The sequence below is a fragment of the Branchiostoma belcheri genome, unplaced genomic scaffold (assembly GCF_001625305.1).
Source record: "Branchiostoma belcheri isolate BF01 breed outbred unplaced genomic scaffold, Haploidv18h27 scaffold2, whole genome shotgun sequence".
Taxonomy (NCBI): Eukaryota; Metazoa; Chordata; class Leptocardii; order Amphioxiformes; family Branchiostomatidae; genus Branchiostoma; species Branchiostoma belcheri.
This window is the reverse complement of record NW_017803490.1, coordinates 729,269-742,376: the sequence shown is the minus strand read 5'-3', so window position 1 is coordinate 742,376 and position 13,108 is coordinate 729,269. Positions and strand designations below refer to the sequence as shown.

Below are 13,108 nucleotides of genomic sequence, written 5' to 3'. Positions count from 1 at the left end.
ATGGTAACTAGTGTTGGGTTACATCATGTTGCAATTTCATAGCAGGAGGGATTTAGACTCCTGTCACCACATATATGAATGTGTTTGTCAGTAAGAATTAACAGAACAGACCATATGCGAAGAAGGTAACATAATGCCATTTGTTTTGCAAATGTTACCTTAATTTAGAGCTTTAACTTAGTTGGGGGAAAATTCTAACATTACAAATCTTTCAATTCATTTAGATCTTTACAAAAGTGTATCATGAAGAATGACAGACAAAGGAAGCAAGATAATTTAGACTGTACATATATTATCTTACAAGATGGCTCTTAGCATGGCCAAGTACGTTACCATTAAAATCAACTTTAAATTTATACCAAAATCTTTAATAGTGGCTTTGCAGTTTGGGTTGCTGACTTAATGAAATATATAGTCCTGGGTTCGAATCCCAAAACAGTCCCCAAATGTATGTTGTGCCCTTGAAAAAGGCATGTAACAACAAATTCCTCATGGGCCGAAGAGTTGTAAGAGTTGTAAAGCCGAAGAGTTAGACTTAAAGTTAAAGTAAAGCCTCACCTCAACATTTTTAAGGGCCAATGTTGTATTTGTTGATGAATGTAGAAATGTCCCTCCCTTTGTAAATGGGATGAAACCTGAATCAGTCTGGTCTTGACGTGTATGTAGCTTGTATTGTACAGAACAGGTGTGTTATGCCTTAGGGCGGTTTACCATGGCCAGTTATACAAACAAACAAAAATGTACATTGAGTATTACTAAGCCAGGCTGTCAATTTGCAAATTAAAATTCACCCAGGCATTCAAATATAAGCATAGTTTTTGTAAAGACAGGCATTCAGCTTTGTAATACAGTATGATTATACCATCATACATGTAACGTTATGTAGTAAGTTTTAATTCTAACCTTCGGTACACAATTATTGTTCTTAGACTCAATTAGGTATGACCTTACAATTGCAGGCTCAGCTCTTTTCATTGTAGCTGCATCCTTGTACCTGTCCAGGGTCAAAATGTCATTTCAAGGTAAACCGTAAAAAAAAAAGGTAAAGGTATCCCCTAATAGTAGCCTTTTTGAGGCCAAAGGGGCAGTGCATTGTTCATCCACTGTGTCTAATGAAGGCTTAAAAATTCCTCTCCTTCCGCCACCTTTTACCAAAAATGCAACCAAAGTCAGGTACTACTAGTAGTATCTCTGCGATTTTCTGTATCTGTATCTGAATAAATATAGCCGGTATAACCGCCCTTTGGCATAACACACCAGCTTCGCAGGCACGCGGCGCGGCGGCAGCTAGCTATATCACACTGAACGACTTGTTACCCTCAATCTTTGCACATTTAATTGCAGGAGTTGTTTAAAGCTTTCTAGTGATGATGCCCCAACTGTGCTTGGTGGCAACGAGTTCCAGTCTACGATAGTTCTGGGGAAATACGAGTTTTTGAACACCTCAATTCTTGGTTGATAACTCTTTTGAAGGCATGACTATTTCTTGTTCTTTTTTGGGCTGGTATCAGATACTTAGTGATTTAAAACCCTGGGTGTAGTGACTCTTGTGGAAAGCTGTTATTCTCAAAGAGTTAAGCCTCATCAAGGACACAATATCCAGCAAGGAGTGAAGAATCAAGAACCTATGACCTCTGAATCTTTTGTCTGCTAATGCTATTCAATGCCACAACAGTTTGCTTAAATGTGATTATCTCTTGTCCTAATTCCTCTTATGTAATGGTGAAAAGCTTTCTGTAAATTAAGTTTGCATATATGTAACTTCATGTATACTAGTATATGAAGGGTAACCTTTAACATAAAGGGTATTATCTGTGAAATTTAATGGGTTGTTTTTGTCTCAAGACAGATAAAAATGGAACAAAGGCAGTTACCAGGATAAATATTGAATATGTCAAAAACCAATTGAGAATTTATATGAAAAGATTTTGTGCTATTCTTGAACTAACAAAACCTAGCCTTCGTTATACATGTTTTTGCCTCCTTTAATAACATACTGATTATAATGGTTCATCCATAATGATAGTATCATTACTGCATAACTAAGAATGACAAAGCACATTAGTCAAATGAGTAGACCCAAAAGTCAGGGGAGACCTCAGAAAATTATAGAAAGTGCAACTAAAATAAACATGAAAAAAAAACAGACAAAAAGGCATTTTGAATTCCAGGAAGGGAAAAATTCTGTTAAATTTACTAGCAAAAAAAATTGTCGCTAACAATCCTGCTCCATCCCCCTGGTAATTTGTGGTTTGTCCCTAACACTAACAGAGATGTCTGTGCCAGGTAGTACCTTGCACAATAGACAATACCATTATCTCTGTGGTCAATGACCGTAACTCATCCTGAACAGGAAACAATAGACAAACCTTCATTTTTGTCATTGAGACACACGACAAACAACATACAGAACAGCTGTGTTGGAAATATAATACTTTTCATGATACTCAAATAAACCATAGACGATATCATTATATGGTTAGAACTACACGAACAGTATAATTGTGAACTAGAGCTTCCTACAGGGAGTGCTTTAAGTGCTTAAACTATGAGGAAGTGGTCATCAAAATATTCCTTTTATTCTGAAGCCCCAGTACCCTGCACACTACCTATACAGGCCTCGAAATTAATTTTTCTTCCTATAGTCCCAGCACTGTCCCAAAAATAAATTTCTATTGTCCCAAAGTGAGGATGAACTGTCCCAACCTGGTTTTTTTAATGTATTATTTAAGACTTCAACTTGAGGTCAACTTTATTTTGCTTATGAACTCCCAGGCGCACTATAATTGCAGAGTAGGCGGGGATTTCAAGGGAACTTTTCCAGTCGATGTGTGCCTGATAAACAAAAGAAAGGCTGACATTCTGATGTTGATTATTTTTCTATTGGCTCAAAAATGTCCCAAAGTGTCTTTTAGTTGTCCCAGCCTAAATTTTAGTGGTCAGTGGCCATTGGACCACCAAGCCCTGCTATAGCAAAATTGTTACATTAAGAATAGTAACTTAAAGATAATTTTTACCCTACCTACATGTGAATCGAGAATTGGCCAGGCTACTAAGTAGCATACTATTTGTATCATGTCAACATTCCTGTTTGAATGGGCCTTGTATAAGTCAACATCTACAGTTTACCTACAACCACTCATTTACACTTTGCACATAACGATTCATTTGTTTGTTTACACATTGATTAAACAACAAATTTGGGTCAAAACAAAGTGTTCGAGAAACTAGTAGTGTCCAGTGTAGAGCTGTGTACCGGTACGCAGTACCGATACTGTACCGGAAAAATTGATTAGGTACAGGTCCAAAATACCTACTCCCTCAGTACCGGTACTGTACCTAAACAATTTCACACCAATTTTATGCCTATTTGTGACCTCAAATGTGTATAAAGGTGGTTAACAATGGGTCCCTGTGTAAGGACAGCGTGTTCATGAAAACAAAACACTTAGTTTTGCCTATATTTTATCTGAGCATTCGCCATAAACAAAGAATAAACCTTAACTATCAAGTTTATTTATGTTTTTTTGTTATTGAAGGAGTTCAGAAGACCATATAAATTGGTCGAATTGTTCAGGTACAGGTTCAGGTCCGGACCTGTACCTAAACCTGTGTACCTGTACCTGTACCTAAAATTTGTTTAGGTACACAGCTCTAGTCCAGTGTCAACTTTGTTTTGACCCAAATTTGTTGTTTAATCATTATATTGAAGCTAGGTACAGTAAGTGACCAGGCGACTTTTACATAAAGACTACCTGGCCAATATGACCACTTTTGGTGGTCCCTAGGGTATAGTGACCACCTGTCCAAATGGAACTGAAATCAATATCATATCGGTCACTTAAGTGGTCTTCTTGGGCATTTTTGCCTGTACTACAATTCTCAGACTGAGTGTATACTTGTACATGGTATGCGTACTAACTGTACTTTATTATATTGATTTAGTAATACCTATCATACAAAAGGCAATTTAAATACATTAAACTTTACTGCCATTTGAAAAACAAGTCGTAAAATCCCTTGACTTGAGAATTATATAACCCCTAATGTTCGACTGACTGGAACTGTATCTGTATCTGTATCTGTATAGCCGGTATAACCGCCTTTCGGCGTAACACACCAGCTTCGCAGGCACGCGGCGCGGCGGCAGCTGGCTATATTACACCGATCGACTTGTTACACCTAACCCTTGAACTTCTAGCTCTAGACATTGTTTAAAGCTATCTATTGACAATGCCCCTACTATACTTGGTGACAGCGAGTTCCAGTCTGCGATAGTTCTAAGAAAGAATGAATTCTTGAACACCTCAATCCTCGGTTGATAACTCTGGTACTTGAATGCGTGGCTATTTCTTGTTCTCTTCTGGGCTGGTATTAGGTACTTAGTAGTTGGGACATCCACCAGTATAAGGAACTGTATAAGGCATATTAGGTCTTAAGAGGGTCTAAGTTGCAGTGCTAAATTCAGAAGGGCAATCTACCTGGCATTCAACTTCAGGATAGAAACAATTTGTCAAAAACGTTTAGTTAAGAATTCGGGATAACAAAATTATTGATATTGCTACGTACAGAATTAACGCTAAAGTGGCGAATTCACGACACCATTCAAGAAACGAAAGACAGGAGGTTAATTACCTACAGTAATTAACAGTGAATTAAAATAGCATGCTATGCCTCATGGAAAAGGTATGCTGAGCCTCAAGCTAATTATTCTAAATATAAACTTAGGCCACACCAATTTAATTTCTTGGTTAACGGATTCGCCACTTCATTTTTTTCTGATTTGCAAATAAAAATAAACATTCAGAATCAACTGCAAAATGCTCATATTTTGCCCTGAACAGTTGAAAACAGTCCTTTTCTTACTACTTGTTACAGTCATTCCATCTTTCAATGCAGTAGTATCATTAACAGTTCAAAATTCATTGTTTAAATTTTGAACCAGCCTGGTGTGTTGACTTCATGGCTCCTATCGTACCATTTTGGGCCATAATAGGATGCCTAGGCCTGTTTTTATTTTTTCTTTTTTTCGCCCGCCCGCTCCATTATTTTTGTAGAAAAATCCGTTAACCAAGAAAGTAAATTGGTGTGGCCTTAGTTTAGTATTCCAGATCTTTCTTCATATCTGTTTACAGGTCATCACACCTGAAAACAAATTCGACCCATAGGACATAGAGTCTCTTCCTATCCGGATTTTAGTTCATATGTTGTAGACTGAAAAAAAAAACTCTCAAATTATGTAAATATCCCCATTTCACAGTAAAGACCTTTCGTTTTCTCGTACAACATTCTACGCAAATAAAATTGCCTGAAAGTTAAAATTACTAACTATCATTAGTTAGGAATATATCAACTAATATGCAAGAACATACTTAGTCTAGTAGTAATGTTAGTAAATAAAATTTATATAATATGGACCAAGGAATTGAACCTCGTTGCATGGACAAATGCCAAAGAAGCATATTTAGAAACAGTGAAAGTTACACGAGGAATATTTCAACTTACGCAACAACACACTAGTAGTAATGTTAGTAAGTAAATATAATATGGACCAAGGAATTGGACCTACTTGCATGCACAAATGCCAAAGAAACGTAAATTAGAAACATATTAAGCTTCAGTTCGATTGGCGTCACTAGAACAGACGAGGAACATACCAACTTACGCAAGAACATATAAATACTCTTAGTAATGTTAGTAAAGTAAATATAATATGGACCAAGGAATTGAACTCCTTGCATAGACAAATGCCAAAGAAACATAAATTTAGAAACATACTAAGCTTCAGTTCAATTGGCGTCACTAGAACAGACGAGGAACATACCAACTTACGCAAGAACATACTAGTAGTAATGTTGGTAATAAATATAATATGGACCATTAGGAATTGAACCTCGTTGCATGGACGAATGCCAAAGAAGCATATTTAGAAACTGAGTGAAAGTTACACGAGAAATATATCAACTTACGCAACAACATACTACTAGTAATGTTAGTATGTAAATATAATATGGACCAACATGGACAAATGCCAAAGAAGCATATTTAGAAACGTAAAACTTCAATAATATTGGCGTAGAACAGACAAAAACAGACAACATTCTCCCTAGAAAATCAACTTACGCAAGAACATACAAGTAGTAATGTTAAAATATCAAAATTATATGGACCAAGGAATTGAACTCCTTGCATGGACAAATGCCAAAGAAACATAAATTTAGAAACATTATAAAAGCTTCAGTTCGATTGGCGTCACTAGAACAGACCAAAATAGACAACCTAATCTCCCTAGAAACGTAGTACATGATCATAAAGTCTTAAAGAACAGGGAACTGAACCGGTGAAACCGATGTCGACAACTAGTGTCGATTACGTCAACACCCCCCCCCCTCACTCTTCATTCCAAAACAGGCCCAGAACTTTCTTATACACCCCCTAAACTTCTTAATAAGGTCTTACCTGAATGTCTTGGCTATTCCTTGTCTAGTATAACATCAGAAATGCCCGGAGTTTTTTTACAGACAACTAAACCGGGGCGATGTTAGTGTCTGCCGGGTGTTTCCTGGTGCTGCCTGGTACTGCGTGAGACAGATGAGCGCCCAGGGTAGGGTTTCCATTCAGTGACGTCACGCTCGGTATCTTCCCCCGGGGTTTAAGAGGGACCGTCCATTATGTACAGCTTTAGGGTATAATTGGTGTAAAGTATTTTTGCCAATCATGGTTCATTGACAAGACATATTTTATCACTTACTGGCCTGGCCATGTTGATTTGATTATATGGATGACATCCACACGCGCATTAATTTTCGGCCGTTTCCAAAACAAAAAGTTTTCAACCATACTGTAAACAAGGAGGTTAAAAAGAGATTAACCTCCTTGCTGTAAATCGTACAAAACAGTTACAAAATGAGCAAATATATACCGTAAGTTGGAAAAAACGTTGGAAAATGATACCAATGTCGTAGAATGTCATAAGAATCAAACAAAAAAGACGAAAATGTAAAGAAATGAATTTAGATTATTCGCCATACCAAACTCTGTGTCAACTTTCAATAATGAAAGCAACTTTTTTTTTTGGCCAAACTTTTTTTTATTCGCACGCTCGCATCAGTTTTGGGGTTCCCAGAGGATGTCATCCATATAATCAAATCAACATGGCCTTACTAGTATAAAAAAGATTGAGATTTTTTTTCTTAGTTTGTTGTGGTTGGTCTTGGCGATGTGAACCACCCCCGGCTGTATAGTGGACCGTCCCTCAGGTGTTGCCCTGGCAAGGGTGGTCACGTGACAGTGACGTTGCACAGGTATACCTGAATGACAAAAGACGTGTTTGTATTGTATTTTTAAGGGTGGAACAACATTGTACACGGCTGCGCGTCATGGAAAAATTACTGTGGAACCACAAAAATAGCATCGATCTATCGGTCGAACAAATTATGACGCGTCGACGCTCAATAATTTGGCTTTTAATGGGGTCGTGTGGCGTAGCGGCAGAGTGCTCGACTCGGAACCAAGAGGTCCCGGGTTCGAATCCTGACATGCCACGGCACCAATCTTGTGCCCCTGGGAAAGGCACTTTACACGACTTTCCCCAGCTTAACTCAGGTGGAAATGAGGTTGTATTGTCCCCTGTGTTGGCATGAATATTTAATGTAAGTTGAAAAAACTTGAGTGTGCCGTCACCACGTCTTGTGATTACATGTTGGAATATATAAGAAAAAAATAGGCTTTCGCTTAAGATACCTGAGCAAAAAAAAAAGCTAGATCACTGCATTCTAATAGGAAAGTTGTCAAACCGTGTATATGCATATAGTATTACCAGGGGAATTCCGTTTGCCTTGCGTACTTGAAAATCAAATTGATTGAAAGAGACGCTACGAAGGTCATTTTTGTACCAAACTCATAACTTTGAAGCAAAAAGTTATTGTTATCGCACACTGAATTTGCCCCAGTGTTCATAGATTTTAGATAACAGTATTAAGACTTCACTGGCTTTACAGTTCATTCAGTGATAAGAGTATTAAGACATCACTGTTCACAGATTTTAGATAAGAGTATTACGTCTTCACTGTAGCTTGAGTAGCCTCCACCAGGCTTCGGGAGGCGGCTGGAAAGAGTAGAAATCGGCCACATAGAGAGATAGCATGCCACTGGGAGTTGGTCTGCTTGGGGAGAACAGTTTGCCGCTCCCAAAGCCTGGTAGAGGCTAGCTTGAGTACTAGTACATGTAACGGGCCATCCAAACGACAATTTATATCAACAAATTAAACTACTAGTAGTCACGACTTCTAGTTCTGATATTCAACTTCAAGATTGAGACCAAACGCCGGGCATTGACCTGTCGTTGACACATTGACCGAAAGGATTTTAGCGGAAGTGGAAAGGAGGAAATGCTGGCACGAGAAATTCAGTGACAGAAAAGGAACCGAAAAAATGGGGGTGGCAATAATAAGAGCAGCATTTTGCATGAGAAAAAAAGCCCCAACCTCCCAATAAGACCAAAAGTACATTTTCAATAGGCATTCTTTGCGGAGAGGATGTAGGACTCGGGAGCTGTAATACAGTAGGTCTGGTAACCAGGCTGAATTTTCAAGCAATCCTTCCCACAGTGTACTTTCTGGACAGTCCCTATAAAGTTCGTCAACAGTTCATGATGGTCCCGCGGCAATGTACACATGCGTTTGTCAAAGTCATGAGTTAAATGGCGGAACCTACGCACGGATCAATATAACGCTTTTTTCCTGGAAGAAAAACAATAGTACCGGACGTGTGCAGTTTCCTGTAGGTACAGGTGTAAGGGTTCAAGTGTAGGTGAATGTAGTCTCAACCAGACTAACAACGCAGGTTCAAAAAAGATAGTAAAATTTAGCCAATATAATTTAATAGGGAGAAAAGTGGGAACTTTACTGACACAACAAAAGTACAGCGACTTTCGTAAAGGTCTAAAACTACATGTAGACATACAGGCAAATACATGGGTACAACGAAATTAACCTACGTACAAGACAATATATAGATGAGTCTTATACTACTTGTTCTAAGGTCCATACATTTGATATATTTACCTATTTGTACACGGTAAGGGTTGTTACCTTCTAGGGTGAAATTGAATTTATCTGTAGCATGAAATCGAAGTAATTGACTATAGGGGATCGGAGTTTTCCCAGCGTAGAGTTCATTTGTCTGCACAGAGGGGGGAATTAACCCTCTCGCGGACTGACTCTCCTGGCCAATTGTTTTACCGAATTCTAGGATCCGTACCCCCCTAGGAAGGCCTGGTGGAGGCTAACAAAGCAGATGTAGGGTTTGGATCAGTGTTTTACTCGAATGTTCCTAAGGCTTTTCATTAAACTTTTGCGTTTTTTTCGTCTTCCTCCTAGACCACTGAAAAGCGTATAAAACTTCAAAGACGTTACGAAAACACTGAGCTACGCCCTATATCTGCTTGGAGATTGTATGTGCGCACATATACATGTACGTCACACCTAACAGATGCCCAAACGTCTGGGCGTATCTGATATACACACTTTTAATGATGACACAAAAGACCCGTCCAACAAGTTGATGACGCCGACTGGGGTCAGAGAGAAACTGTCAGATTACTCGGCGCCTACGATTCGGAGTAAGTGGTATACATGGGACGTGATGACATTCAACTGAATTACTGGTATCCTGTTATAATATTTTTAGAGGATTAATTGCAAGGGATATAGTTTATTATTATTTGTAGGCACCGTATACCTCGTATAAATCATTTGTTGAGCAATATCAATTGAGCTTTGATATGGTGGGCTCTACATTAAAATCATGTTGTGTATAGGTCTTCGATTTTATACTATACTACAAATATTTGTAAATATGTTTCTAGTAGCAAGATTTATTTATTTATTCTTTGATTCAGGCCAATGGCCCATATAAAAAGAAAGAAAATATACAAATACACAAATTACATACAATTAGGTTTAAAAAGGTTTAACAAGATTAGAAATGACTGTTTCAGAGCCGCTAGTGTTTATACCTATGATCTTTAGTCTAAGTCTTACACTTCTTGTTGATAACTGACATAACTCTACCTATGGAGTAGTGTACTAGTACATGTATTTCATAAGTTGTATATGCTGCAGTTCCGACACAGGCCGTCATGTGGCGCCGCCGACTATGCACTGTGAGACGCCTTCTTGGGTTACTGCTACTTACCTGCACCATCAACATAACTTGGATCTTCCTCTATCTAAAAGAGACGTGCGTTCATTTACATTATCTTGAAATGTGCAATTGTACTATCTTAAATGCATATAAGATGGATATGGTAGTGCGTAAAAGACAGTTAAAGACCTTTAGAAAGCTTTGCGTGTAGTACATGTAATATGATAATATGTCGGTGAAGGTTAGACATAAGATACGCCAAAAAACAGTTACTCAAGCAACTGGATATGATTTTGGAAACGGTCAGACGTTTCAGGTAGCATCCACTACCTTTCGTCAGTTACACTGGAGTCTTGTCCAGAAAGACAGGTTTATAAGCACGAACTATTGCTTGATAATATGCGTATATGCAAGTAAGTGGGCAGTGTTGAAGAAAGGTAGTGGATGCTACCTGAAACGTCTGACCGTTTCCAAAATCATATCCAGTTGCTTGAGTAAGGCCACAGCACGTAATTTTATGGATGACATCAGCGCGCGCATTAATTTTCGCCTGATTTGGGGGGAAAAACAAAACATTTTGTTGCCTTCTGACAGTGGTCAACATGCCGAAAATGGGCAAAGATGTCTGTTGTCATGCCGGAAGGTGGATGGCAGATAACTATGAAGAGAGGAGACAAGAAAAGGCGCTCTGAATGAGTTAATGTTTTGTTTCTTACTTTGATGCCGTGATATGTGATGCTGGCTGTGTATATGTGATGTTCCTACTGAATCAAAACCATTTGTACAATGATTGAGTCAACATTTGAAAATGTAAGAACCTTGTTTTTTTCGGCCCGCTCGTATTAGATTTGGACTCTGCGGAGGATGTCATCCATAAAATTTACTTGCTGTGGTCTTTTTTTGCGCAATATGATGACATTTCATGGCGACACATTGTTCCTTTTGAAGGGCACCTGTCAGTCGAGATGAAGTGAACATTTCAGGACGTTTGCTTGGCCTGAACAATGTCACCGAGACTACCCGCCCGTCCACTCCCGATGTCCAGTACCTCAACATGCTCAACAGACTGCCGATCGAACCGAGGGGCCTCAGAATAACAGGGGAGAACAATTCCGTTGCAAAAATGATAAGGTTTGTTTGTTTGTTTGTTTGTTTGTTTGTTTGTTTTTTTAACCAGGAAATACATGTCGCCTATTGGCGGTTTTCAAAGATTCCTGGGGGGATAACCCCAACAAAACTACATGACATTATAATTATAACAAAAGATTTAAGATGAACTAACAAAGGTCAACTAAAAATAGATAAACTTATCGTGAACAAGACGAAATCGTAACTAACTCATCAACAATCAAATGAAATAAGGTAACCTAGAAGTATTTATAATCGTTCAGATATCGAATCATAATGATAGATAGTCAAAAGGTATGTCAACTTAAAAGTAAATAACTAAAAGTGCAGTTTGCATATCAATGGAAAGAAATATAAATAATCAAAACAAAGAGGCATGGAAAGTCAAATAATACAGAAGTAACGGAACAAGGTAACTAGAAAGGTAACATTTGCAAAGCAAATGCATAATGTTTACCTTCGCATATGGTCTGCTATGTTAATTCTTACTCAAACACATTCATAGATATGGTCAGACAGGAGTCTAAATCCCTTCTGCTATAAAATTGCAACATGGTGTAACCCAACACTAGTTACCATGGTGACAGACGTCTGGTTCAGGACATTGACCTTATTTGTTTGGAGAAGAAGAGGAAGAAGAAGAAACAGAGCAAAAACAATATGTTTTCCTTCTGCGAAGGTAAACATAATAACCGTTCTTAAGAACAGTATACATTGGCGAGATGTGTTGGTAGCTATAATGACTACACATCCCACAAACCAGTTTTGAATTTAGAATATCATACTTGAAAATAAGTGCTGTAGTTTGCCTGAGTGTGGATGGTGTTCAGCACCAAGGACAGGCATGTTCAACTGTGTGTGGATGGTGTTCAGCACCAAGGACAGGGGTGTTTGCCTGTGTGTGGATAGTGTTCAGCACCAAGGACACGCATGTTAACCTGTGTGTGGATGGTGTTCAGCACCAAAGACAGGCATGTTTACCTGTGTGTGGATGGTGTTCAGCACCAAGGACAGGGGTGTTTGCCTGAGTTATACCGGTAGAGCGCAAGATTTACCTTCAGTCTTCTATACATGGTTAAGTGATAAATTAAGAAAGGAAATAGAAGTAGAAGGAAAATATATTGTCATATCTGTCGTTTTATATCTTCTCAAAGGGACAAGATACGGAACCTGCTGAGTCCACGCCAGAACATGGTTCTTTTCTCCGAATTTGAGGCAAATTTTGAACGCTGCAACCTGTCGCGATTACCCGACAAGCACTGCTTCGGCACAACGCCCGTGAAGCACCACCGCACATGCGCAGTCGTCGGCAGCAGCGGCATCCTTCTGAACAGCTCCTGTGGGAACGAGATCGACTCCCACGACTACGTCATCCGCTTCAATCTCGTTCCCCTCATCAAGCACGCAAGGGATGCCGGGATGAAGTCCAACCTGACCGTTATGAACGTGTATCGTCTGAGGATCATGGTCAAGAGAATGGAGTTGGGAAGCAGAAGAGCCTGGGAACGATTCGAAAGGATCAACAACTCCATGATTATCTATCCGAAAAAGTTGAGTCGAACCGCGTACCAGTACAGGAGGTACTCGGAACTACTGGAGCTTTTTAGGAACAGATCTAGAACTGCCACCAAGAAGAAAAGGAAGGTCTACCTGCCCCTACTGTACTCCATAACAGAAGTCAGGAACATAACTACAGAGTAGGTATTCTATTGATGATTTTCACACTTCCCATAATGCCTAGTGGTGGTCACGGCGCCATGACAGTTCTCAGTGCATCATGGGTAAGTCACTCGTAAGAAAATTCAAACTCTACTACTGGATCAGTTACGGATCC

At 38.9% G+C, this 13,108-nt stretch overlaps 1 protein-coding gene across 1 annotated transcript in view; it reads left to right on the top strand.

Annotated features, from left to right (window-relative positions):
- Nucleotides 1-10,135: 10,135 nt before the first annotated feature.
- The window catches only part of LOC109468333, an 8,114-nt gene continuing 5,141 nt past the window's right edge, over nucleotides 10,136-13,108 (top strand). The window contains exons 1-3 of the mRNA XM_019766581.1: nucleotides 10,136-10,242; nucleotides 11,095-11,277; nucleotides 12,429-12,971. Coding sequence (XP_019622140.1) covers nucleotides 10,142-10,242; nucleotides 11,095-11,277; nucleotides 12,429-12,971 — 827 coding nt within the window. The 5' untranslated portion in view covers nucleotides 10,136-10,141. The remainder of the gene's footprint in view (nucleotides 10,243-11,094; nucleotides 11,278-12,428; nucleotides 12,972-13,108) is intronic.